Here is a 26,417-nt window from a genome sequence, read left to right on the forward strand (position 1 = left end):
TTGCGAGAAATAACGGTTCCCAACTGAATTTCAGAAGTTAACGTAATAATCCTTCCAATAAACCGGCATGGATGCATGTAGAGTTATGCATGAATACATGTCAACAAGTTTGTTATGTTCTTTCACCATTCTAGAGAAAGGCAAAAACTTCTTGATCTGTTGGACCTCACTCGTAAACACAGCGAAGTGGCATGTCGTAAAAGAAAAAATTAGGATTCTTATGCTAAGATCAGATCATATAATGTGATTTCTTGGATGAAATATTCACTTATGAAAGAACTAAAGAAATAGGAGAGAATAGATTGAATCGTTGAGGATTAGAACCACAAATGTTTTCTTAGAGATGGAAAAGATTTGATATCAAGTTCCACCCATTCCAAGTTCTTTCATCAGAAAAGGGAACAAAATTGAGCTCAAACATCTCCTTAGTGATGTGCTCATCAGTTTCACAAAAACCAACAAGCTTTGCTACAATATCTGCACTCTCTTGTACATGCTGCATGTTGAGTGGATCCGTCCAAAGCTTGTTTACCAATTGTAGTCTCCTCCTTTGCTTCCCATCAGGTGGGACTTCCCACTTAATATAAAGCATTTCCCGTTCATCTGCTGTTAGCCTCGTACTTACCCTCTTAGCAAGATACTCTCTTTCTTGCTTGAGAGCTCGGATACTGCATCAAGACAAAGAAGATTAAATAGTAGACAAATTGAGAAAACCAAAAATTAAAAAAAAAAAAAAAGCTAAACAAAAGACAATCACAGATATTTGAATGTTCATCTCTAATAGGCCAGTACTATGTCAATCACCTTAAGCCACTAATTATGAGGTAAATATGTAGTATACCTCCTTCCCTCTCTCTAAACATATAGATAAACCAATTTCCAGAAACCCTTCCAAGTCGTACATTTGGACTCTGCTCAGCCATCATCTTTTGGACCAAACATGGATATTGGATATCCAAAAAAATCCATGGAAACTGGTAAGTAATTTTCCAGAAACTAGAGAATCATCTCACTCACTCACTCACCAAAGGGGTGTTCACTAGTAATTTTCCATAAACTAGGGATTTTGTTTTTAAAACAAGAATAACTGCAACATCAAAAAAAAATCATGCATATTGGCAAACACCCCCAAGTCAGTAGAAAATTTGGACAACTTCCATGAGATGGCTAGAAGAAAAAAATCAAGGTTTTTAAAGCCAAACTGGACAAAAAACCGGTCAGGGGTCCAGTTCCCGAGTTGAATGGTCCATCCGTTCGAACCAAATGGATGGCCAGTTCTGACAAAAATAAAAAATAAAAAAAAAACCAGCCAAACCGTTGAACGGTTCGACCACCCATGTCAGCGGTTTGCTGACCAAATCAATGGTTTTTGAGAAAATAACGGTTCTGGGGTAAAACAGAACCGGTCACCTGACCAGTTCCCGGTTTTCTGGTCCGACCGTCCGGTCCGGTCCGGTTTTGAAAACCATGGAAAAAATGAATGTATTCAGCATTTATTTTGATAACTACGCTGCTTAAATGTTAACTCATGATCTACTTGGATTGTCTCTACCTTATCCAAACTCCCCCAAAATTTGTCTACCATTTAATTTATCTAACCACAATAATAGTTGGTTTGACACCGCCAAGTGAACTCCCCTCAAATTTTGGCCAGCTTATTTTCAAGTCCAAGTTACAAAGTTTAGAATAAACAAAGAAATAGATGACCAATTGAGTGCAGACAACAGTGAGGACACTTGAATACCTTGAGGAAATGGAACTAGCAGGTTCATCCCCTAAGAGGGCAGGACTTGCATTGCCAAGCTCAGCCAGATATTGTTCCAACCATGTTAACCTACGAAGCTCAACTTCCATGTATATCTGATCAGCAGGATCCCCTCTGAATAACAAGTAAAATTGTGTACGATGTACAATTGAAACATGGCAAAGATGCCATAGCATGATAATCTGCTTTCTCTGGTCCTCAAATACAAAGTGCCATGACATTGGAGACTGATCTGGTGCTACTGTCTCACTGACAGCAGCTTCATTTGCTTCCAGATCCAATACCTAATATAAAAGATGAAAAAATAAAAACATAAGTGTTACAGGATATTGATGAAATTATGGTGCTTCAAAAGCTATGTTGGATCACAAACTACAATAATGCAGGTGGCAATTGGACTTTGAATTGCAAGATATTGATGTATATTTTCACAAAATCGGTAACATGTATACATCTATACCATATAAAGTGGATACTTGTCTTTGGGTTCTGTAGAGGTCACAAAAGTTAAATTCAAATACCATATATCATATATGGTAAATACTTACTTGTGTGTGCACATCACATGCCCTTACACTATTATATATTAAATTCATAAGGCGAAGCCATTGTCCTCATTTGGAAGTGTTATATCCATCAGAACAACCAAAACATCTTCATATTTGTTGTTAGAGTCACTGGATTACTCATTAGTTTTGGAGATTGACTTATATTGCCAGAACAGGTGTATTGATACTTTGGATTTTTTATTTTTTTAGTTTTTTTCAAAATCTGAGAGCGGGTGGAAATATTACTATTTAACATTGAAATCAAGACTTTTTAAAAAAGCCTTAAAACAACGTATTGGTGACCTGCCGATACATTGTGGAACTTTGATCCTTTCTCCTAAAAACTCTTTCTTCCTCTTCTTTGTTCTCTTCCACTTTTCTTCTTATCTATGAATGCAATTGTATTATCATAACCACAAGGGGAGAAAGAAGCTCATTTGTTAAATCATTTCTTGGATAGGCAAAAAGGGAAAATCTCATACTGATTACATGATATAGGTTTATAGATTACCTGGAAGTCTTTACCAATATGATTTTGGAATATGGCTATCCAGAAGCTCAGTTTCACTCATGCAAGTATAGGGGCATGCATGGGTTGATCTTGAGTCTAGCCATGCTAATCATGGGATCTAGCCCACTTAGTAAAGAAATTTGGCCCATTGGTCCAAAATTGCAGCCAAGCCTAGTCCTTATGATTTCCACAAAATTGGGCCTGACCCAAGCAGTTTATATTAATTTCAGAAAGGCATAGCCCATAAAACGACCAAACATGGCCCAATAAACAGTATTATATATAGCTTTTTCATTGTCTCAATTTCAATGTACATCGTAAGTGCAAAATCAATTTTCTTTGATATAAACCATATTCATGCAAACCTAGTTCAAAAATTTTAAACTGTTTACTAACTTATTAAACACATGCATATTTCAAAATAGTAAGAAATGATTTACACACCCATTATTTAATAATGGACATGACACTAAACAAAACAGAATGACAAAACAGGATTCATGTAGCCAATCCCATATAGTTGGGATAAGACTTGGATAGTTGGATCATCATCACTCATCATCCATGCCCTTATCCACTTGGATTGTTGGATGATGATGATGATTAAACACATGTTGTATGTGTACATACACATATATAAGGAAACACACAAATGTTAAATGTTGTGAGTTAAAATAATGCTGTATGAATGATATTGGACTTTACAATGGCCTAATAATCTAAGTGGAAGCCTGGTCATTTGATAAATGGGCCTACAATTTAGGCCAAGACCAGTTCATGGTCTGAAACCTGCATCCCAAGCCTCGCCTTTGGAAGACCAGGCTCAAGTGAAAATCAGACCATCCGTAGTCCATGTCAGTCCTTGGAACTAAGGTTCAAAGTATCAATACACACTACCTTGCATATTGTATGTTTCAAAGAGCATGCTCTTTTTTTTTTTTTCAAAATTTTATAGGGGGGCAGTCTTAGGCCTGACTACCCCCTGAAAGTGGTCAAACCACCAAATTTCTTCCATTGAGGACTGCTAATGGCCTATTGGTATGATCAGAGAATATCTGTGGAAGACAAGACAACAGAAAAGGAGCTATAGTCTGAAAGAAAACCATAGCGGTCAGGTGGTCTAGTTATACGGGTAGAATGATGTAAAGGAACTAGAGGAACACTCGAGGGGTCTAAAACAGGAATGTCACTTACATGGTTATTTAAGACGAGCGAAGGATCCAAAGCGGGAAAAAGAGGGGTTGTAGACGTAGGTACTAGACCACGAACTTGCCTGCGAAAGAAGACAAGAAGATATTTCCTAGCAGTTGATGGAGCATCCTGTGAGTCAAAATCATATAAAACAGAAATAGAGAGTGCAGATAACTTGGCAACTCCTGAGAAAAAAGAGATGTGCTCAAGAAAAATTGTATTCCAAGAAATACGAATACAACATGTAGAGGGGTCATAACAAAGAAACCCTTTATGGTTAGGACTATATCCAACAAAGTCACACATGACAGATTGAGCTGAAAGCTTTGAACATTCACGAGGGGGAAGATGAACAAAACATAGACACCCAAAAACATGTAAATGGGAAAGATCCGGGGGGGGGGGGATCCAAACATCTTTTGATGAGGAGACATGTTGCAACGAACTGATGAAGGGATACAATTAATCAAATGCACAGCCGTACTAGCAGCCTACCTAGAAGGTGGGGGGTGCATGTGACTCTTGTAGAAGAGTCCTCACAACACTAAGAATGTGACCATTCTTTCATTCTGCCACACCATTTTGCTGAGGAGTGTCTAGACAGCACCATTGGACTTGTATGCCATGACTTTTCAAATAAATAAGAAATTCTCCATCACTGCATTCTCCCCCTAAGTCAGAGAGTAAGGTCTGCACACTTGCTTGAAACCGGACTTGAACCATGGTGTGAAACAACCGAAAGGTTGGGAAAACTTCTCATTTGTGTTTGAGAAAGTAGATCAAAGTGTATCTAGTACAATCATTAATGAAGAGTACAAAATGCTTGTATCCCAATCGAAAAACAATAGGTGAAGTCCAAACATCACTATGTATAATTTCAAAAGGCGAAGTAGCATGATTAACTTTGTGAGTGAATGGAAAAATATGACTCTTACTCAAGCAACAAGAAACACAAGATGTATCAAACAATTTCATAGAATGAATTTTAGTTCTAATAAAACCAAACTCAAACAAATATTTAAGTTTCTTAGAGTTTGGGTGACCCAAACATTTATGCTACAAATCCCAGTCATAGCTCCTCTGACCCAAAACAAGACTCAATGTAGAGGAGCTCAAATAGGTAGATGATGGTGTTGGTTGTGATTTCTCAAACTCCAATGCAAACAAGCGGCCCAGCCTACATCCCTTCCCTTTCACCTTCCCAGTGCACTAATCCTGAATCAAACAACCATTAGAGGAAAAAGTTAGTATGTGACCTTCATCAACTAGTTGACCAACTGAAATAAGATTAGCAATAAGTTTAGGGACAAGAAAAGTCTTGGCCAGGGACAAGGAGTTTGAGGGTGAGAGTTTGAGACATAAATCATCACTCCCAATAATGTCAAGTTTCTCACCATTAGTAGTGACAATGTGCTTATGGTTGACTTCAGAAGATCTGTTTGATGGTTCAAGGTAGACCCCAATCATATGATTTGTAGCACCATAATCAATTATCCAAACTTAAGAGGGAGAAGAACAGAAACCGGAGAACTCACCAGATAGGCCAATAGTAGAAAAAAGGCAGATGAGATAGCAGAGGATACCAGTTTTCGTATCTCTTCCTTATTCGTGGATGTAGAGGATTCTCCCTTGGCAATAGAGGCATTGGTCATTTGTCCCTCAGACACCTGATAAGCCTGTGGCTGATTCTTCTTCATAGTGCCCTTGGATGGATGAATTGAGAAGTCTGGAATGATATGGCCATGTTATCTGCAATGAGTGCAGATATTCTTTTTCTTGCAGTGTGAAGCTATATGTCCAAATCCCTTACACTCATAACATTGAGTTTTAGAGGGATCCTTCCTACTAGATTTCTTACTCCCACGTGCAATAAAAATTGTATCAGTCCCTGAATCAAGTTGTTTTACCTCTATGGTTGCAGCAGTCATGAGTATAGTCTCCTCCTTTAACAACTCTCCCATCACAGAGTCTAAATCTGGAAGAGTTCCTCTACTCAAAATGTTTGACCTGATTATTTCAAATTCAGGTCTCAGCCTCATAAGGAATTGATTCACATTTCTACTCTCAAAGTGTTTTTGCAGATACTTGACACACTCTGGAGGATCCGATAGATCAATGTGAACTAGTTCATATTCTGCCCATAGATCAATAAAGCCTGGCATAGTATTCCTATATCTTTTTGTCTCATTGGCAGTAAGCAAAGATTTCAGATTCAATCTGATATTGCTGAGACATATTGGACTGATGGTAACCTTTCTTTAAATAGGAATAGGAACAGAAATATGAGGTGCAATGGAACTTAGAATCCAGGAAACTAATCTTCCATTATCCAACTTCCATTGTGCAAAGGCTTTGCTGTCCGCTTCATCGGGTTTGCAGACAGTGCCATTCAAGTAGCCTTCAAGCCCCTTTCCATCAACAAGGAAATCATAATGGAACTTCTACATACTGTAGTTGGTTCCATCAAATTTCACAGGGATAATATCTACTTTGTCATCCATCAAGAATAAATAAAGGCAACCCAAGAAGAAAAGTAGCAGCACTGGTATGCGCAGTTCAGGGCTGTTAACCACTTCACTTAATCCAATAAAAGTTTAAGCCAAACAATTCAGTCAAGGTTGCAGCAAGCAGTTCAGACAAACAACAATAAATTTGGTCTATAAGAGAAATATAATCAAATATCTTCAATACAGATTTGCCACTCTGTAGAGGAATCAAAATCCTCCAAGAAATTTATCCAGAGTAACTCCAACCAGATTGAGTGTTGTGTTGACAGTCCAACCTGAGTGTTCCAGGACTGTTGAACTGAGAGGACTAAATGCCCTCCAGTATTGAACACAGCTCCTACCAAATAACCCTAGGACAGCACAAAAAAACTAGGGTTCCAAAGGAGATTCACCAACTTGATGTGTGCAGTTCAAATCAGCCACCAATAGAATTCAGATAAGCAGCTTGAAAAGGAATGAAGTAGGTCTATTGAAACCCTTCAATCTGAAGCACCAGTAGCAATAACTAAATGTTCAAAGTTTGGAGGCCTGAGAATACACTAGTCCAAGGGAAAACTACTGCCGCCCTTGAGAGAAGACCAGAAGAAGAAGAAAACTGCTGCTGCCCTAGAGAGAAGATCAGAGCTTCTCCAAAGCATGACCAATCTCAAAGAAAGCTTCTGAGTTAAAAGAACAGACCAGGGCGACACAACCAATCAGGTTTCTTTGCAAACAGAGGCTTTCCAAGAGAGTTCCAGGAAGACCTCTCTTGCTGAAATCTCAGAACAGAGAGCAAGGATTAGGGTCGATCAGAACAGCCCTATCTTCAGACAAAGCACCCAGAAGTTAGCAGCCTTTGAGATATCAGAGAGAGAGCATGAAGCAAGTGCTGATTACAGAGCAGCCTGCTCTGATACGATTTCAACCAAGTAGGTTCATACAAGAGAGAAGAAGACAGATTTCTGGGGTTAAAGAACTGAATAGTTTGGCCCAACCCCAAGAGCCTCGATATAAAGATTAGTAAAATAATAATATTTACATAAAAGCCCTTGAAGGACTAAAGAGACAATAACAAGAAAATACAAGATAAAATACAGCAAGGACTACACTAATATGGTACATCAGTGAGACTCTTTACACCTTGCATATTGTATGTTTCAAAGAGCATGCTCCTTTTTTTTTCAAAATTTTACAGGGGGCAGTCTTAGGCCTGGCTACCCCGTGAAAGTGGTCAAACCACCAAACCCCTTTTACAATACGCCTGATATGGGGTGTATTATATTGATACTTTGAACCTAGCTTGGAACATTATGGAACATTTATATTGCATGGTCAATATGGACACAAATTAGTATCAAATGACATTTATGCAGTTCATCTTATGTAACTATACAGCACCCTTTTGCCCTTTTTGTTCTGTGGGTAAACCATTTAGAATACATCCATTAATTGTGAATTCCTTGTTGTGAAGTATGGATCCTTATAGCCGGTTGGAGAGGTGTATATATATAGATAGATAGATAGATAGATAGATAGAGAGAGAGAGAGAGAGATTGCTCACCTGGCAAACGAGAAGTTGCTTTTGGTATTGTAACTTTGCAACCCGTTCTTTCAACTCAGTCACATAAGTTCTTATATTCCTTATATTTTCCTCAGCCGCATTCTTGAACATCTTCTGCATTTTCTTCATGTTAAGTGATTTTGATTGACATGAGCCAGGTGTGCCCTTGTTGGACGGGATACCATTACTGTCTTCACTTTGTGGTGTATTTGTTTTAATGGGTTGTATTAATACACCACCACCACACACAAAGTCATTGTATTCAGGAAGTACCATGTTCTCTTGCCCATACTCCATTACCTTCCTAGAAGAGGATAGTGGCGAGCAGGGGGGGCACGACATATTTGACCTATTTGTGCTGTTGCTTAAGGTGAAAGGGAGTACTTTTTTCTTCCTTAACTTAGCCTTGGATTCTGGAGTCTCAGACTCTGGACTCTCTTCATTATCTGCAAGAGACAATACCAGCTTGTCTATAGATTTCTGAACATTCTCAAGCTTCTTTTCTAGAAATGCAATGTCACTTCCTTGAGAGTTCAACCGAGTAATCTCTTCTTTCAGATTGGGCCTGTCTCTAACCTCAATATCTTCTATAGTGGAACTAACAGCCTGCATGTCCTTTATCTCAGACAAAAGTTTTGCAATGGTTTCGGCAGTGTCTTGGTTTCCTAATCTATGATAAGCAACCTCTTTATGAAGAACTTCAAGTGCTCGGCTTGCTTCTTCCCCAAGCTGCTTCTGCCTTTGCTCTAGCTTTCGAATTTCATGGACAAGCACGGAAGGAACTGTAGAAGAACCTGACTGCAACACCAAAGTACAACTTCCCACTTTGTTTTGTATTCTGTTTGCTAAACCAGATGCACCAGAAACTGAAGGATTCTCATCTGAAAAGGAAAGACACTTCACTACTTGGCGAGAAGACCCAGATTGGCTCCCCTAAAAAATTAAGTATAAGATATTGAAGGCAATCATGCATTAAAGAGTAAAGAAACAAAGTTATGAAAGAATAGGACATGGGGAATATTTTATGCAGTACACTTTTGTACCTTCTTTTCTCTGTGCATTATTCTTTCTAATTCTAGCTGGGTCTGTGCATGGTCTCTCTGGCGTTTTAGCTCTTCCATCTCCAGCTCCATCTGCACATCAAAATTTTGAATTAATGACAAATTTGAAATTTTAGATGGAAAGAAATTTTGATATGTTAATTCTTCCTTGTTCTGTGATTGTTTTCCCCCCTCTCATTTAATGGATCAGGTCCATGAACTAAAGACAATATCCTGATTTGTTGCAAGCAAAGGTAGTATCAACTATCCACATATTGCGCACAGTGGCATGGATATCTTCATCTGGTGTTCAAAAGCAATAAAAAGGGTGTGCTCTTGGATAAGTATCCCGGGATTCAATACAACCAACAATCTTATGGTTGTTTGCAATTTAGAAAGCTTTTAGTTGAGCAATGTTTCAACTCTGGAAATGTAAGATAGATAATATCACTAGAGCTCTTGAAACTGGACTAAAATATATATGACCAAGTAAATAAAAACCTCTTAGGAATAATATAAGCAACAAATAATACCAAAATGGAAAATGAATATATTTCTGTCTAATAGCTGGATAAATAACTCAAGTCAACTCAATTGAAGAAAGCATTTTGATGTTCCATCCTATTTGATTAGAGTACAAAAATCCTTTCAACATGCCACTCTCAACATTTGTATCCTCTGTTCCCTTGGGTCTTTCTCACACTTTGACATGTAATCTTCAGTTCATAACAAGAAAGATTGAGAAATCCCTTAATTCATATATGAATACAGGTTATGTTCCAGAAAAAAAAAAGGAAGAGAAAACTAATGTATGTTTTCTTGATTAGAAAGAAAATGGATCAATGTATGAACAGACATCAGTTACTTGTCCAGTTGGATAAGTGGCAAATTACAAAGAATGGATTACAAATGAGTGCATTCAGGTGAATTTAGAGGTTGTGTGTGTGTGTGTGTTATGGACGCATTCGTGGGGAAGAAGTACCGGCAGCAGCAGTAACGTGGGACCCTCATCAGATTATCTAGCTAGCCACAGCTCATCTTACCTTATCCTTATCTTATCTGCTTTCTTACTCTTATCTTATCTGTAAGCAGTTTAGTTAGTCTTATCTAGGAGTCTTATCTATCTTATCTGTAAGCAATTTAGTTAGTCTTATCTAGGAGTCTTATCTATCTTATCTGTAAGCAGCTTAGTTATCAAGGAGTTTTCCTACAAGGAGAACTCTTACGTCTTGTAATCTCCTATTTAAGGAGCTGAAATTATTGAATAAAGATATCAAATTTCCAGTCAAGAAAGAGAGTAAAAGGAGAGTTCGGTGATCTCTTGGACAAATCACCCTCTAGGACGCCGAGATAGGTTCAACTAGGAAGCGGAGGAACAAGGGAAAATAGGAGCTTTTCCCCGTGGACCGACCCATGACGCGATCCTATTTCCAAGCCCATAACAACTTGGTATTAGAGCCAACCGTCATGGGAGATCTGGAGCAGCTATCATCCAGGGTCCACGAACTGGAGCATAGGCTCGTGGAAACCAACGTGGAGGTTCGTGAGGTCAAAGACGATGTCCGGGAGCTGCGACGCTTGCTGGAATCGTATTTCTCTAACAAGGAGAGGAATCCAGAAGAGGTTGTAACCACAAACAGCCGCCAACCAGACTTGACGTTGTCGTCCGGTGAACAGCTGGTCGTCGCCCCGGTAGCCGCGGTCGTTCCCAAGTACAGCAGGCTAGAGTTCCCTTCATACAACGGCGCCGGAGATCCTTTGGGATGGCTGTACAGATGCGAGCAGTTCTTCCGCAACCAACGGACAGGGGACAGCGACAAGGTAAGCTTGGCCGCATTCCACATGACGGAGGAGGCGCAGCTCTGGTTTTATAAATTGGAGCAGGAGGAACCCGGGCTCAGTTGGACCCAATTCAAATCCTACTGCCTCCTCAGGTTTGGGCCCCCATTGACGAGCAATCCATTAGGTGAACTGATCAACCTCAAACAGATAGGAACGGTGGCTGAATACCAGCGCCAATTCCAGACCCTCCTTGCTAGAGTAGCCTCGGTACGACCAGACCAGCAGGTAGACATGTTCACCGCAGGGTTAGCAAAACCCTTGAGGGTGGATGTGGAGATGCAACACCCCCCAACCCGGTTACAGCCATGAATCTAGCTCGCGCCTTCGAACGAAAGATGCAGCTCAGCCGCGGAACCTTCACTATGGGGCGGCCTCCATCCGCATGGGCATCCCCGGAACCACTCGGAATGGCTCCATCTTCAGCAGCCAGCCAAGAACGGAAACCATAGACGAGCCACAATTCCAGATCAGCATCCAGTGAGGGGAGAAGCTTTGTTGCACCCCCTATTAAGCACTTGTCCAGGGCTGAGATGGCGGAACGCAGGGCGAGGGGACAGTGTTTTAATTGTGATGAACTCTACTCAGTAGGGCACAAGTGCAAGAGACTTTTCTGCCTCCTGGTGGAACAAGAGGACGATAAGGATGAACCCCCTTCCTTGGAACCCGATCCAAGAGGGCTAAATCATTCCACCTATCTTGGATTCCCTTGACTGAACTCCAAGACACATATCCAGATTTTGAGCTTGAGGACAAGCTCGTAGTCCAGGAGGGGAGTAATGTTATGGACGCATTCGTGGGGAAGAAGTACCGGCAGCAACGGTAACGTGGGACCCTCATCAAATTATCTAGCTAGCCACAGTTCATCTTACCTTATCCTTATCTTATCTGCTTTCTTACTCTTATCTTATCTGTAAGCAGTTTAGTTAGTCTTATCTAGGAGTCTTATCTATCTTATCTGTAAGCAGTTTAGTTAGTCTTATCTAGGAGAACTCTTACCTCTTGCAATCTCCTATTTAAGGAGCTGAAATTATTGAATAAAGATATCAAATTTCCAATCAAGAAAGAGAGTAAAAGGAGAGTTCGGTGATCTCTTGGACAAATCACCCTCTAGGACGCCGAGATAGATTCAACTAGGAAGGGGAGGAACAAGGGAAAATAGGAGCTTTTCCCCGTGGACCGACCCATGACGCGATCCTATTTCCAGGCCCAACAGTGTGTGTGTGTGTGTGTGTGTGAGAGAGAGAGAGAGAGAGAGATTGTTTGCTAATGTTCACATAAGAAACCGCCTACTATACCAGTAAGGAGTGACCTGATACAGGTCGATAGTTCTAATGGAGCCAATATGCATTATAATACCTCCTGGATTTTCAAGTCCCTTTCTCTCAATAGGGACTTTAAGCATGAAGAAGAAGATGATTCAGGACTTCGTAGCTCTGCTTCAAGTCTGGTCACTTCCTTCTGCAAATGCTTTAGTAATTGCTTGTCTGAAACCTGCCCATAAAGAAAGGTCAACTGATGAAAGCAACCACAGTTGCACTGAAGAATAAATGATAAGATAAAGACTTCTTTTTTTCAATCCAAGCAAGTTAAACATGCATTTTCCCTTTCAATATTTGGTAGCTTCTGTGCAATTTATATTGTCCAAATGTGGCTAATCCATCAATGCATTTTATAAGGAGATAAAAATAAAACAAAATAAAAATCACATATCTAATGCAGTACAATTTTTTTTGGTGTTGGCCATGGATGACTTAACCAAGAAGAAAAAGAAGATTCAAGTTTATGTTATCTGTAAAAGTGTAAATAACACTATTGATAAAACTAGACAGGGTAGTGATATTCATCACAAGCTACAGTATAAGAGAACTGGTTAATATTAATGGTCAAGAGACTCCCATAATGATTGTGCTAGATATCTTGTGTTAATTATCATGAGTACAAAGATTGAAAAGATGTAGTCCACATAAAAAATGGATGGATGAAGTGTAAGTGCTTCATGAGTGTAATGCAACTACCTGCATACCCACTAAATTTAAAGAAGCTTATAGAACAGGCAATTAGACCTACTATACTTTGTCAAATAGATTATTAAGTGATCAGGAAACAATACATCCATAAAATTATAGTTGCAAAGATGAGGATATAGAGATGAATAAGTAGAAAGGATGATCCAATTTTGGGGAATAGTACCAGTTGACAACAAGACAACAGGAAGCTGATTAAGATAATTTGGACCTTGGTTATGTAAAACTAAGATCAAAGAATACACCTACAAGAAGCTATGGTGCAAGTTAAATATTCTAAAAGAAAGATTAAGGCAAATAGACATTGACACAGGTACCAAGAAAAATATAACTGTTTTTTTTAATAAAACTACGGTCCTATATAAAGCCAATGGAGGAAAAACATCCATGCAATTAACCCACGTTTCTGGGTAAGGCAGATGATGATAGTAATGGAAAAACAATGATGATGTATCAAAAAAAAAAAAAACAGCAGTTAATATAAGGGTTGATCCCTCAAGATGTGGTCAATGGACCGGTTTCCTCATTGTGGCCCAATCCAATTGATATATTAAGGTGGGACCAGTTCTGCTGTATTGATCATGTGCTTTTACAATTCAACCAAAAATACTTTTCCATGCAAAAAGGAAATGAAAGTGTAGGAAAATGGGTCATTCAGAAAGAAACTTGAATATGCGGGTCCAAATCATAGTTGACTGACCAAGAGATAGATGCATAAAACAATACAAACTTAAAAATACAAAATAGGTTGACCACAAACAGAGAATGGTTATTATACTAAAAGAAGAAACTAAAGTGACAACTTGGAAGTATGAAATTAGGAATTTAAGGAGAAGCAGGCTTTTAACTATCTCTGGGACACGGCATTAAGGGATAAAATTGTCAGATGCCAAAAATAAAGCATCCAAAATATGTGTATGTGCATAATACAAAATTTTGAGAGAGGGAGAGAGAGAGAACGTGACTGGTGCTATAAAGCCAGAGCCCACTGGTGAACAACTGATGTTTGTATACAACATGTAGAATATTTTAATAACCGATGCACCATTTTTTATAAAACATCTACCATGTTCACTTGTGCACAGCTGGTGACTTCTTTTGCACTAGTTGCAAATGAGAGAGTATTCCGTGATTGTTCCACATGACTTAAAGCTGGACTCATGGTACATATAATTGCAGTTCTAGCATTTCCCCCCAGAGAAGGCTGCAATATCCGTGTAAGCTTTGAATCTCTGTATGGTATATGGCCATTCCTTTTTCCACCACTGAAAGAAGAAAAGACTGGATCAGGAAGAAAATCATATGCATTCCATCTTTCCACTATTAAATGATTCATTGCTAATAAGGAATAACTAATAAGATAGAACAGATGGATTGGACCATCCAGCTGATGGACCCAACAGCAGAAAGAAGATCATCAGTTAGAGTCCAAAGAGTAATCATGGTTAAAATTCAGTAGTTTCAGTTACTAATTCTCTATTTTTGGATATACTTAATGAAATTGATGTCCAACCATAAGTTCTCAACCTGCAAGGGAAATTATGAATGGTCATATGTGCTTAGATCCAATGTATTACAGCCAATCAAGAAATTTTGATATTGATTACAACTTCAGATACAGGAGGAAACATCAACTGGATGTATCTTTCAGGGCATGAAAAAACCAGAATTAAACAGAATTACAAAATGATTTATGGTATGTCGACACCACCATATCATCAAGAAATCTATATATTTACATGTTTGTCCAAGTTTCTCTCTCTTTCTTTTTTTTTTTATTTATTTTTCTTTTTGCTTAGGGGGGATTTTTGTTGATATCTTTTATGGTAGGTGCTTTAGTGATCTTACTTATCATTGGCACCGGCACCAGTAAAAGAGGGATATAAACCACAATTATCTGATTCAGATCCTTTTTCCCATTGCACGTTGTACATTAGGGCACTGACCTGAGTTTTCTTATCACTGTAGTGAGTGTTAGTAAGCTGCGGTTAATATGACATCCTTCTTTCAATCTTGTACCATCCACATTTGTTTGAGAAGCCCTTTCACTTCCTGAAAGGTCCACAAGATTCTGCAACTTTTCCAATAAACCAATTAGCAGTGCTGAGATATGAATTCTTTAAAGAAACCAGAGCAGTCAAAGAAAGAAGAGAATACCAGACTTGCTATGAATGACTTGACACATCTCAAGTTTTCATGGAGGCTACTCTCAACAGTCTGAAACCAAAAATGTCAATGACATGTAGTAAAAAATTAGTCTTTTGTTCATCAATTTTTATAATAAAAACAATTATGAGAAACTACTTAGTAAACTGCCCAGTATAAAAACCATGTTTTATCCATATTTCATTGGCAGGTGGGATATAGGTGGTTCCAAAGTACATAATTCGTTGGTAGGGTCTTGGAACTGACACATTCCCTAAAAGAGAAATACTAAGGATACCAATTTGTTTTCTTGTACACCTAAAATGTACTGTATGCCACACATCAAGTGGAACAACATCTGTCAGTACAGGTTGGTCCCAAAAAGAATATTCCAGATATTGGTGTAAGATGTGTCTGTGAGGGATACAAGAAAAAGAATTTTATATCTTCAGGCATTTTCTCCCCAGAACTCAATGAACTTAACAAGCTGAGGAAAGGACACTTTCCTGGAGCATCTAACTAGATGTTGAAACTGTTTGGAAGGTTGATTGCCCTGAAACAGGGGTAGGGGATGCAGGATGTTGCATTTCATGCCAATACTGTTTCGCTGGATATAGTACCAGTTATACTTACCAATCTGATTATCTGATGTGATCTTGAGCTTGTATCATTTAGAAAAGTTTCTCCAACTTGCCTTTGAGCTGCAAATATTACTCAGAAACAGAAGAGAAAAGAAACATCACACGTGACCAAAGAGGAGTATAGCTAATACAGTACCATGGCATGAAACCATGTTTCTTCACCCATCCATGTGGCACCAACCATTCCATTAATGCCTTTACTTCCAGATTTCCCCATAAATGGCTACATTGTCCTGCCCTTAAGCTGGAAAATATCTAAGGTTGTCACATAGACTGATTGATCAAAGGCCTCCTCCAAATGTACCAATTTTACATGGATGGATGAAATAAGAAATTAATAATATGATCTTCCCCCTTCCACAGTACACTTGCAGTTTGAGGCTACCTTCACAAATATCAATTAAGTGTCTCAAATGCTGGCCGTCCTTAGCTACTTCTTCAACAAGCTTTTCAACTATAGTGCCTTTCTGCATTCAAATGAAGATATTGAAACAAATCTGATAAAAAAAGGAGTTTTCTGTCTCTCCAACTTGCAGAGGTTATATTTATTAAATACCTCATGGTCATCTAAAAGCCGAAGAGGCCCCAATTCCCGATTTAGCAAGTCAACAACAGTCTCATTGTAGATTTCCATAGCTGAAAACTTTAGCACAAAATCTCTCTCCGGAGTCTATTACATGTTTGATATCCCAAGTAATACCATAAAAAATCCATTAGTCCTCAAAAATATAATTTTAATAGCAGAAGAAAAAACAAAAGCAAAATAACCAATCATCGTCATCATCATCTAATCCTTATCCCATCTATATGGGGTTGGCTACATGAATCTTGTTTTGTCATTCTGTTCTGTTTAATTTCATATCCATCACTTAACTTGTGAGCGCTTAAATCATTTCATACCACTTCAAGCCATGTCATTTTTGGTCTTACCCTAGCCCTTCTAGCCCCTTCAACTTGTAACTGATCATTTTTACATATGGGTGTTGTAGGTGGTCTTCCATGCAGGTGACTAAACCATTTAAGTCTACTTTCTCTCATTCTATCACCTATTGGAGCTACTCTTAGGTTCCTTCGGAAGACTTATTTCTGACTCTATCCTTTCTAGTTATTCCCTCATCCATCTCAGCATATGCATTTCTACCACACTCATTTTTTTAACACATTGTTTCTTGACTACCTAACACTTTGCTCCATACAGAATTGCTGGCCTTACAACTATTTTATAGAATTTTCTTTTTAATTTAAGTGGTATTCACCCTATCACATAAGACTCTGATGCACCTTGCCATTTTTCCCATCTTGTTCTAATTCTATGGGCAACATCTTCTTCAATCACTCCCTTGTTATGAATTTTTTTTTTTTTGATAATTGAAATAATTTTATTAATCAGCAATAGACAATAGTACAAAATCCCCAAGGAAAGGCACAAGTTGCAACCTCTCCGGGCTAGTTAAGTACAGATTTCCAAATTAATAACAACTTATGAAGAAGCACAAAAAAGATCTTTCCTAGAAACCCCCTGTTTGGCTAAAGCATCAGCCAAAGAATTAGCAGACCTACTAACCCATTTTACCTCAACTCTCATATTGTTGGTTAACCACTTTACTTTTTTTATGAGATCTTTGTAGCACCAAATGGTGGTATCCAAGTTTAGGAGCCACCTTGTTACCACCTGAGAATCCCCTTCAACTAGGAGATGTTCCACCCCTAGCTGGTTGGCGATCTGAATTCCTTGTACTACAGCAAGGATCTCTGCCCTTGTGGAATCCCCCACTTCCACCGGTCCTGAGAATAGGGAAATTATGTTGCTGTCCTTATTTCTCAAGGTACCCCCTATACCTGAAGGCTTGGGGTTGCCTTGGCTGCTTCTATCAAAGTTCAGCTTGATGACACCTTCCAAAGGCAGAACCCATTCTGACAGAATTCTATCCTTCTTTGTTGAAGTGTTAGCTATTACTAGCCAATTCCTCCACAAGTCATCAAAGGAGAAGTCATCAAAAATATCCACAGTTTTCAGCCAATGGATTGCTCTTGTTAGGATACAATCCTTCATTTCATCTAACCCTCTTTCCTTCTCTAAGAAAATCCTTGCATTCCTTTCCTCCCAAAGAGTCCACAGAGTGGCTGCCCTGACACATTTCCACGTGACCTCACCTCTTCTAGTGTGCCAAACAAAGACATATGGGTTGAATAACGAGCTTAAATCAGAAGGCATAGACCACCTACCTCCAAATAAACAAAGGCTCCACCTCCATATAGCTGTAGCAAAGGAACAAGAGATCAGCAAATGGAAACAGTCCTCATTCTCGGCCTTACACAAGGAACACCAATTTGGGGAAAGACAAAGAGAGGGTCTCTTTTTCTATAAGTTTTCCACAATATTGATTTTCCCATAGAAGACTTCCCAACAGAATACAACAATTTTTTGGGGAATAGGTCGTGCCCAGACTTCTTTGATAGGGAATCCTTGGGAAATGGGGTTAGAAATGTGGGATTTTAGAAAAGAAGAGCAAGTAAAAGTACCTTTTGGAAGAAGTAGAGTCCAAGAGAACAGATTCTAGTAAATGAATTATCTCAATAACACAACTCGACTCACCATCCCTTAACCCTCTACGAAACCCAAAGTCCCAGTTCAAAGATTAGGGGTTTAACGGGCCGGGAGAAAAGTTGCAATTGGCTCATGTTTGTGAAGGGAAAGGGAATAGAGCGAGGGGAAACAATCTTTGAGGGGTTGAGTACCCACCCAAATATCCTCCCATAACATAACAGAATTACTAGAACAAGCATCATACCTGATGAATTTGAGGAAGCAAGGGAGAATACCATGTATAGCCTTCCAAGGTGTAGTAAGGGTAGCTCGGCGAGATATCCCAGAATCCCAACCATTTCCTACACAACCATGAACGCTTGCCACCACCTCATGCCATAATCTCTCTCTCTCTCGAGGCCATCTCCATAGCCACTTCCCTAGAAGGGCTACATTCTTCAGTACTATGTTCCCTATCCCTAAACCCCCTTCTTCCTTTGGTTTGTTAACTATCTCCCATCTGATCAAGTGATCCTTTTTCACCTCTCTTGGTTCCCATAGAAAGTCTCTCATTCTCTTCTCCAGTTTCTTAGCCTCCCTTGGAGGAATCCTGAACACTGAAAGGAAGTAGGTTGGAAGGTTGGCAAGTGTAGCCTTAATTAAAGTCATCCTACCCCCTATTGAAATGTAATTCTTTCCCAATCCGCCAAGCACTTATCAAATTTCTCCACAATAGGGGCCCAGAAACTATTTTCTTTAGGGTTGGCTCCTAAGGGTAGCCCTAAGTATGTCAAAGGCCAAGAAGAAATATTGCAAACCCCCTATTCTCCATGTTTATTCCAGCCACACAACTTTTATCAAAATTTACCTTCAAGTTGGAGACCCTCTCAAAAGTACTTATTAAAATCTTAAGGTTCTCCACTTTGCTCAACTCATTCCTTCAAAGAAAATAACAATATCATCAGCAAACTGAAGGTGAGTTACCGGAATGCCTCTGCTCCCTATTCTCCATCCCTTTATTTGGCGCTCCTCATCTGCTTTGGAGATCATCCTACTAAAGACATCAACAACAAGTGTAAAGAGGAAAGGGGAGAGTGGATCCCCTTGTCTTAAGCCTCTATTGGCTGGAAAAAAGTCCTTAACCACCCCATTCACCAACACTGAATAACGACAAGAGTTTAAGCATCATCTTATCCAATTACACCATTTATCCCCAAATCCACGTCTTCTTGACATCTCCAGCAGGAAACTCCAATCCACTAAGTCATAGGCTTTCTCCAAGTCCAGTTTGCAAACAAATCCTTTCCTGCCCGATCTCTTTATCTCTTCCACACTCTCGTTTGCAATAAGGATCTGATCTGTAATTTGTCTATCCTGTATAAAGGCTCCTTGTGCTTGGCTAACGAGAGAGGGGAGAACTGCTTTGATCCTCCTAGAGAGCACTTTTGCCAGAATCTTATAGATGCTTGTCACTAGGCTAATTGGCCGAAAATCTTTGGGGTGTCTGGCATCACTCTTTCTAGGAACTAACGCTATAAATGTGGCATTGATTCCAGGACTCACAAAATATTTATCCTCAAATTCTCTAAGTACTCCAATTAAGTCTTCTTTGACTATGTCCCAACAGTCCTGATAAAATGCCATTGTAAATCCGTCAGGACCCGGTGCCTTAGCCCTATCCATAGAAAAAACAGTTTGTTTAATTTCCTCTTCCTCAATCATTCTTTCCAGCCATCCCTTATCTGTTTGGTTCAAAGTTGGCCAATTCTCCTCCCCTACTATTAACCGATTCTCTAAGGGTCTTTGAAAGATGGATTTGAAGTGACCCACAATCCTACTGGCAATCTCCTCTTGAGAGGTTATCTCCACACCTACAACCTCAAGCTTTAGTATCAAATTTTTCCTCCTCCCATTACCAAAGCATGAAAGAATTTGGTATTCCCATCCCCTTCCTTGATCCACTTATGTCTGGATTTTTGTCTCCAAGAGATCTCCTCCCTCAACAAAGTCTCCTCTAACTCCTTTTTCAGTTTCCTCCTCATTTCTCTATCTTGCTCATCCATCATCCCTTGGGATTCTTTTGTCTCTCAACCAATAATCTAGCTTTTACCTCCTCCACTCTTCAAAATTGATCCTTATTCCATTCTTTTATTTTGCCTCTCAACCTTTTTATTTTTTTGTGGAATCTAACCCCATCCCATTTCACTTCTCTCATCTCCTCACTCCACCATTCCTTAACCTTAAGAAAGAAGTTTGGGTGTGTCAGCCACATATTTTCAAAGATGAATGGTCTAGGTCCATTACCAAGAGGTTCTTGTCCTACTTCTATAGGGCAGTGATCAGAGGTTATCCTAGGTAGGGCCTTAGCCACCAAACCTCTCCAGTGGCTCTCCCAACCCTCATTAAATAGGAATCTATCAAGCTTTGAGCAGGTTGGGTGTTCTTGGAAGTTGGACCTAGTGTAGGTAGCCTGTAATAAAGGAAGCTCCCATAACTCACGGGAATTTATGAAATCATTGAACTTCATCATACTAGTTGTAATGGCCTACCTAGGATTATTTGACTCATTTGTGAATCTTATTGCGTTAAAATCCCCCCAAACACCAAGGGCCTTCCCACAAACCTTGAATTCCATGAAGCTCCTCCCATAACTCATTCCTCTCTCTGTTTTGGACCATACACATTTGTTAGCACCCAAATAAATCCATCTTCCACCATTCTGAATTTTAGGGATACAGTGAAGTTTCCTATCAGCTCCTCTACTAGTTCTATGAAGTCCTCCCTCCACAAAGTTAGTATTCCCCCCGAGGCTCCCCATGACGGAGCTGAGCACCATCTTACCCCTCTTATTTTCCAGATCTCCCTGACCCACCTTCTATCCAGTTCAGCTAATTTTGTCTCCTGCAACATCACAACATCAGGTCTTTCTCTCCTAAGTAGCTCCTTAATCGATCTCCTTTTTCTAGCACTACCCAAACGCCTTACATTCCAGCTTATCATCTTCATTACCTTTCAAGAATTTCGCCCTCCAATATAGTGTTCCTTCATTTAGAACCCTTCTTTCTTTCCCCTCTTATTTTTCTGGCACTCCCTTGTTATGAATTATCAAACCAAAGTACTGGAAAAGGCCAAATTGAGTTATCTCTTGGTCTCCAATCCTAAGTGTACCCTGATTTGCACTCCTAATATTATTAAATTTTGCATCGAATATATTATGTTTTACTCCTACTTATTTCAAAACCTTTTGTTTCTAAGGTATTCATCCCTAAACTTAATTTTACATTTAATCCTTCATCAGTTTCATCAATTAAAATAATGTCATCAGAAAACAAGCACCATGGGACCTCCTCTTGAATATGTTTAGTCAATTCATCTATGATTTGTGCAAATAAATAAGGGCAAAATTTTTTTATCAATTATGAATAATAATCTAAATACCAAGTCGAATGGCTAAACCATAGGATAGCAAGGTTTAAGTTCAATTCTTAAATTTGTCCAAGATCCCAACTTTAGGCATGAAAATATGTAATATTGTTTGAATAGCTGCTATTTATGACATTATTTTTACAGTCCAAGTTAAGCTGCAGAATGATATGACATTAAATAGAACAGACTGGTGAAACAGGATTCATGTAGCCGACTCATATAGTTGGAATAAGTATCCATGTAACCGACCCCAAAATAAGTCTTGGGTGATGGTGATGATGTTAAGCTGCAGAAACATATAGAACTGGACTTGAAATTTGAATTTAGAATGAGAAACCCAATAATCATTTGCAATGTTAAGAGACCTAATCTGGATCAAATTGTCAGACCAGTTAATATATGACATGGTCCCTTTTCTTGGTTTGAAAAGTTATGAGTTTTAAACCCATCCTGGACTCGTTGACCAGAACCAAGCTGACAAGTTTTTGGTAAGGAATCTTATTAAAAAAGATAGTTTTTTTTGATAAATTAAAAAAAAAAAGATAGTAGTTTGCTTCATTTTTTAATTTAGATATTTTATTTGTTTGCTAATATCCAAACAACAAACAACATAAAAATTTTAAATGTTACCTATTTTCTATAATATTTTACAGCTAATATCGGATATTAATTTTTATGGGTTTTACATTTATTAAATTTAATTATGATAGAAGGGGTCATTCGATTGACCCATGAAACAGTCCCTTTACAAGTTTGGTTATGAGGTGTTTTTCTTAATATCACTTGTTTTTATTTCTCCAAACTCATGCCTTCAATGTTAAAGCACTTCAGCTCATTAGCTTGTCACAACTCCCAAATTGACTCCTTGGCTCTTGTTAGTTCTTACTCCCAAACACATGGAGTTGAGTCATGGTTATGACTCCAGATACACATGATAATACACATGATTCATCCAAGTTAGATGATTGACTCCAACAACTATCTCACTCTACACCAACCTTGCATATTCTATTAACAACAAATAGAAATAAAAGGGAAAAAAGGAAACTTAAAAAGAAGAAAAAAATGAGGAGGCTTGGCCTGCTCTCTCACTGAAGGTCTTTGTACCAAATCCTAGTGAGAAAAAAGAAGAAGAATCTAATTGTCAGGTTTTTTAGGCATTGTATCATTAAATTTATTTCCCAATTGACTAATAGAAAACTGAAGTTTGCCTATTGCTTTTTCAACAGAAATTTTACTTCTCCAGACCCACAAACTTATCCATAAGATCTGAATCAGACACATGTCTTAATCAGAGTTGAAGAACCAAAAACTGATTAAGCATGTAATACAAATATTCAATTTCAGAAATTTAAACTCAAACAAATATTTAGACTGAGTACATGATCTTGAAAGCCAAGGATTTCATTATGTACTCAATAATTTACATGGTTAGTTTTCTGTATGCTTTGTTCTTTCTATGAAAAAACTCAACTACAACAATAATGATTTAAATGTTAAGTGCGTTTCATTCTACTTTAGTATTAGAAAACAAATAGTTATTTGTGTTTGAATTTAAAATTATGATTATGAGAAGTGTAAAGAACTAAAAACATACAGGAATAAAAGAAACTATGACTTTCCCCTGTTTGGGAGTACTTAGTTCATAAACAAGTGCTTGAAAATAAATGTTTATCCCAATAAGTGCTTGCGAGTTTTTGGTGAAAAAGCACTTATTTCAGATGGGAGTAGTATAGGTATTTTCAAAATGACATGGCGGGCCAAGATGGACCAGAAAGGAAATAAGCTTGAATAAGAACTTAAAAATAAGCTCAAAATTTGGGCTTCTTGAATAAGTGCTCATTTTCAGGAATAAGCACTTATTCGGGCTTATTTCTCAAATACAGATAAGTGCTTATTGGTGTGGTCCCAGCCCAACATAAGTGCTTATTCAAATAAGCACTCCTAAACATGGTATTCTTAAGATTAAGAACTTCAGTACCAAAGGTTAAATGAAGAAAATAAGATTAAGAACTTCAGTACCAAAGCCACCAAGTCAGCAAGCTATGGTTGAACAACAAGATCAACAAAGAAAAATCTTAACAACTTTGAGTTCAAAATAGGGTTTACATTCTTAATGTGTTCATAGATGTCCTTTACAGCAAGTTCTGTAATTCCTCTCATGGTAAATGTCTTACCACTGCTGGTCTGTCCATAAGCAAATATTGTAGCTGCAAGAGATAGAAGCCAATAGCAGTTACACGTTGTCAAACTATACAACAAGCTGCATGGAAAGAAAAATTTGAAAACTACCATTTATATCTAAATGTCTAATTACCATTAATTCCACTAAGGACAGATAAAGCAACATCCTTTGCCCCTTCCTCATAAACCTTCCAAGTCAAACAGGTTGGACCAAAAACTTTATCTAACAGTAGCAAACGGTAGATAAGAAAAATTGAGCTCAGATCGGAGTTCCAATCATCAAATCAAGACAGAACTTGCTATAAATTTGTAAGTTTAAAACTAGACTTTTCAATGATAAATGCAAGAGTTTTATAAGGAATTATAGTTAGTTTTTAATCAGTGAAATAAATGTGAGAACTTCAGTACCAAAGCAATAAGAGGGTGTAGGCCTTCCTGGATGCAAATTCTTGAGTGAAATAGTGTGTTCATCAGTACAATCCCAAGAAATTTGGTCATTCATCTCATGTTCTTTTTGGCTCAATGGCCGCACTCGGACAGTGACAAATAATTTCTCTTCATGAGATCTTGGACCTCCAGGTGTAGATGAAGGGGTCTTCTCTATTTTTGACAATGGTGTTGCCGGTGTTTTAACCATCATCTTTATTATTTAATCACGAATATCTGCAAATGAGAGTTGCATATTTACAGGAAAATTTATAATATATATATATATATATTAAGGATTAAAATCTGAGAACCGAACTCAAAAAACAAATAACCAGAATTTGTTACAAGCACTCTAGGTTAGATTCAATGATCATAAAAAATAATACTTGATTCCCACCGGAAAAGAAAGGGATATTCACTGAAATAGTTCTCACTTCGAGGAGATTATTAAGTTTAATTTACAAAATGCACTGAGGAATTCAAGCTTTGCAAGATCAACCATTAAAAAAAAAGCATTTGTTAAGACAGGAAGAATCTTGGTTTTCACAAGTAAGAATCATCCAGCCCAGGTCACAAGAATATGAGAAGCCCTATCTTTCAAGTCATAATAACAAGATCCAGCTACTCATTCCAAGGATAACAACATATCTTTCTACAGTTCCTGGACTTCAATAATCTCCAATTAAAAAAATCCGGTCGATATCATAGTAAACCTCACAAGATTTTGTGAAAACAATGACTTCTTGGAATTGTATTCCAATGAAGTGTACTAAATGTATTGTTTCAAAATCAATGAAAGAACCTGAGCAGTTCTTTCAAGGGTCCGAGAAGTGGTAGCACCCAAAATCTAACAAAATGACCTGAGAGACCATAAAATCCAATAAACATAGATTTTCTTATGTTTAAACCCAAACGAAGGATGCGCGTAAATTCCTCCAATATTGCCGGAAATTTTTACCGGGAAATTTAAAATACCGACAGATGCGCCAGAATTCGACCAAATGAGGCTGTGATGACCAGAAAGGTACAAAATCGAAAGAAAACAAAAAAAGAAAAGAAAATGAAGCAAGAACACGAAACAGAAGGGATCATAAATGTAGTAACGAACGCTGGGGGGTGGGAGTTCGGCTATGAATTTCGAATCTTTCTGACTCGCAAACAAAAATGTAACGGCCAGCGTTGGGTTTAACATGTTTCAATTGTTACAGGTTCTGCTACTTACACCTGGCGCCTCACACGCACATCCTACCATGCATTGGGAGCATCTTCCATTCTTAACAATTATTATTCACGGGAAATGTTCTCAATGCACGGTGGATGTACATGTGAGGCGCCCATTAGTGAGAAGCAGATCCCGCCCCGTTTCGATTTCCCTCGCGCACGGCGCCCCACAAGTGCCCCATACGGGAGATATCCCCAGTACACGGTTGGGATGTGCTGTAGCGCACTTGCGGGGCGCAGATGTAAAGTCCACACTTGAGTCAGTTGTGAAAGCAATATGTTCAGATAACCGGATCGGAATGAACCGAGGAGATGTCATGCATCAGAGATTGAACCGGAGTCGAATTGGAGGTCGAACCATACTGATATGTATGTACATAATATAATATATAAATATGCACAATTATATCATATATTCATAATAATATTAAGTATATACATATACTCAATTATATAATTATATTATGTTATAAGCCTATAACATTTTTATTTTAATTTCAATTCTTTTATATTAAAATTCAGATTTGAGGCCCAAAAAGGGTTTTTTGTCAAAAAAAAAATGTGGGGCAAGGTGCCTTAGGAATTGGGATCATGTGATCTTGAAAAGACCCAAAATAAATAAATAAATATATATATATATATAAAAGAAAAACTAAGGGTTTTTTTCGTTTTAAGATAATGTTTCGTTGATAATTATGGTGAATGAATAGCATCATAGTTGGCATGGATGAGAGTTTTAAGACACTATGGCATTATACGAGGGAACACATAAGAAAACCTAGTACTCTGACCTCTACGGCAATGGGGTGAGTTCGATGAGGGTTTTGTAAATTCTATACCTTATTTGTCTTTCTAAACCTTTCAACCCGTACTTTC

General features: G+C 38.3%; 1 protein-coding gene across 3 annotated transcripts; it reads right to left on the reverse strand.

Annotated features, from left to right (window-relative positions):
• Positions 1-224: 224 nt before the first annotated feature.
• Positions 225-25,424, reverse strand: TES (ATP binding microtubule motor family protein). 3 transcript variants are annotated; one of them, XM_088959258.1, is made up of 15 exons: positions 25,279-25,424; positions 24,300-24,554; positions 24,025-24,114; positions 23,817-23,917; positions 16,311-16,424; positions 16,140-16,221; positions 15,747-15,814; positions 15,126-15,185; positions 14,915-15,039; positions 14,035-14,233; positions 12,301-12,435; positions 9,106-9,195; positions 8,063-8,995; positions 1,745-2,049; positions 225-668 (listed from the first exon to the last, which is right to left on the reverse strand). In XM_088959258.1, exons 2-15 carry the CDS (start codon positions 24,529-24,531, stop codon positions 338-340), a joined length of 2,865 nt encoding a protein of 954 aa, XP_088815384.1. In that variant the 5' UTR covers positions 24,532-24,554; positions 25,279-25,424; the 3' UTR covers positions 225-337. The 3 variants fall into 3 exon arrangements, with proteins under 3 accessions (XP_088815384.1, XP_088815383.1, XP_088815385.1); XM_088959257.1 differs by having other exon boundaries at positions 14,915-15,045; positions 25,279-25,416; XM_088959259.1 differs by lacking the exon at positions 225-668 and adding an exon at positions 4,019-4,097 and having other exon boundaries at positions 1,913-2,049; positions 14,915-15,045; positions 25,279-25,416.
• Between the last annotated feature and the right edge of the window lie 993 nt (positions 25,425-26,417).

This window comes from Nelumbo lutea, chromosome 8 (assembly GCF_056320005.1).
Source record: "Nelumbo lutea isolate HS-2025 chromosome 8, American lotus-T2T, whole genome shotgun sequence".
NCBI classification, from domain to species: domain Eukaryota; kingdom Viridiplantae; phylum Streptophyta; class Magnoliopsida; order Proteales; family Nelumbonaceae; genus Nelumbo; species Nelumbo lutea.

What these genes read in the sequence shown, in the direction of transcription:
- TES (XM_088959257.1), bottom strand. Translation starts at nt 24,531, where the DNA reads ATGATGGTTAAAACACCGGCAACACCATTGTCAAAAATAGAGAAGACC. An exon ending in TACACCCTCTTATTGCTTTG is followed by an intron (nt 24,115 to 24,299) that starts GTACTGAAGTTC and finishes TGCTACTGTTAG; the next exon opens with ATAAAGTTTTTGGTCCAACC. An exon ending in AGTCATTCATAGCAAGTCTG is followed by an intron (nt 15,046 to 15,125) that starts GTATTCTCTTCT and finishes TTATTGGAAAAG; the next exon opens with TTGCAGAATCTTGTGGACCT.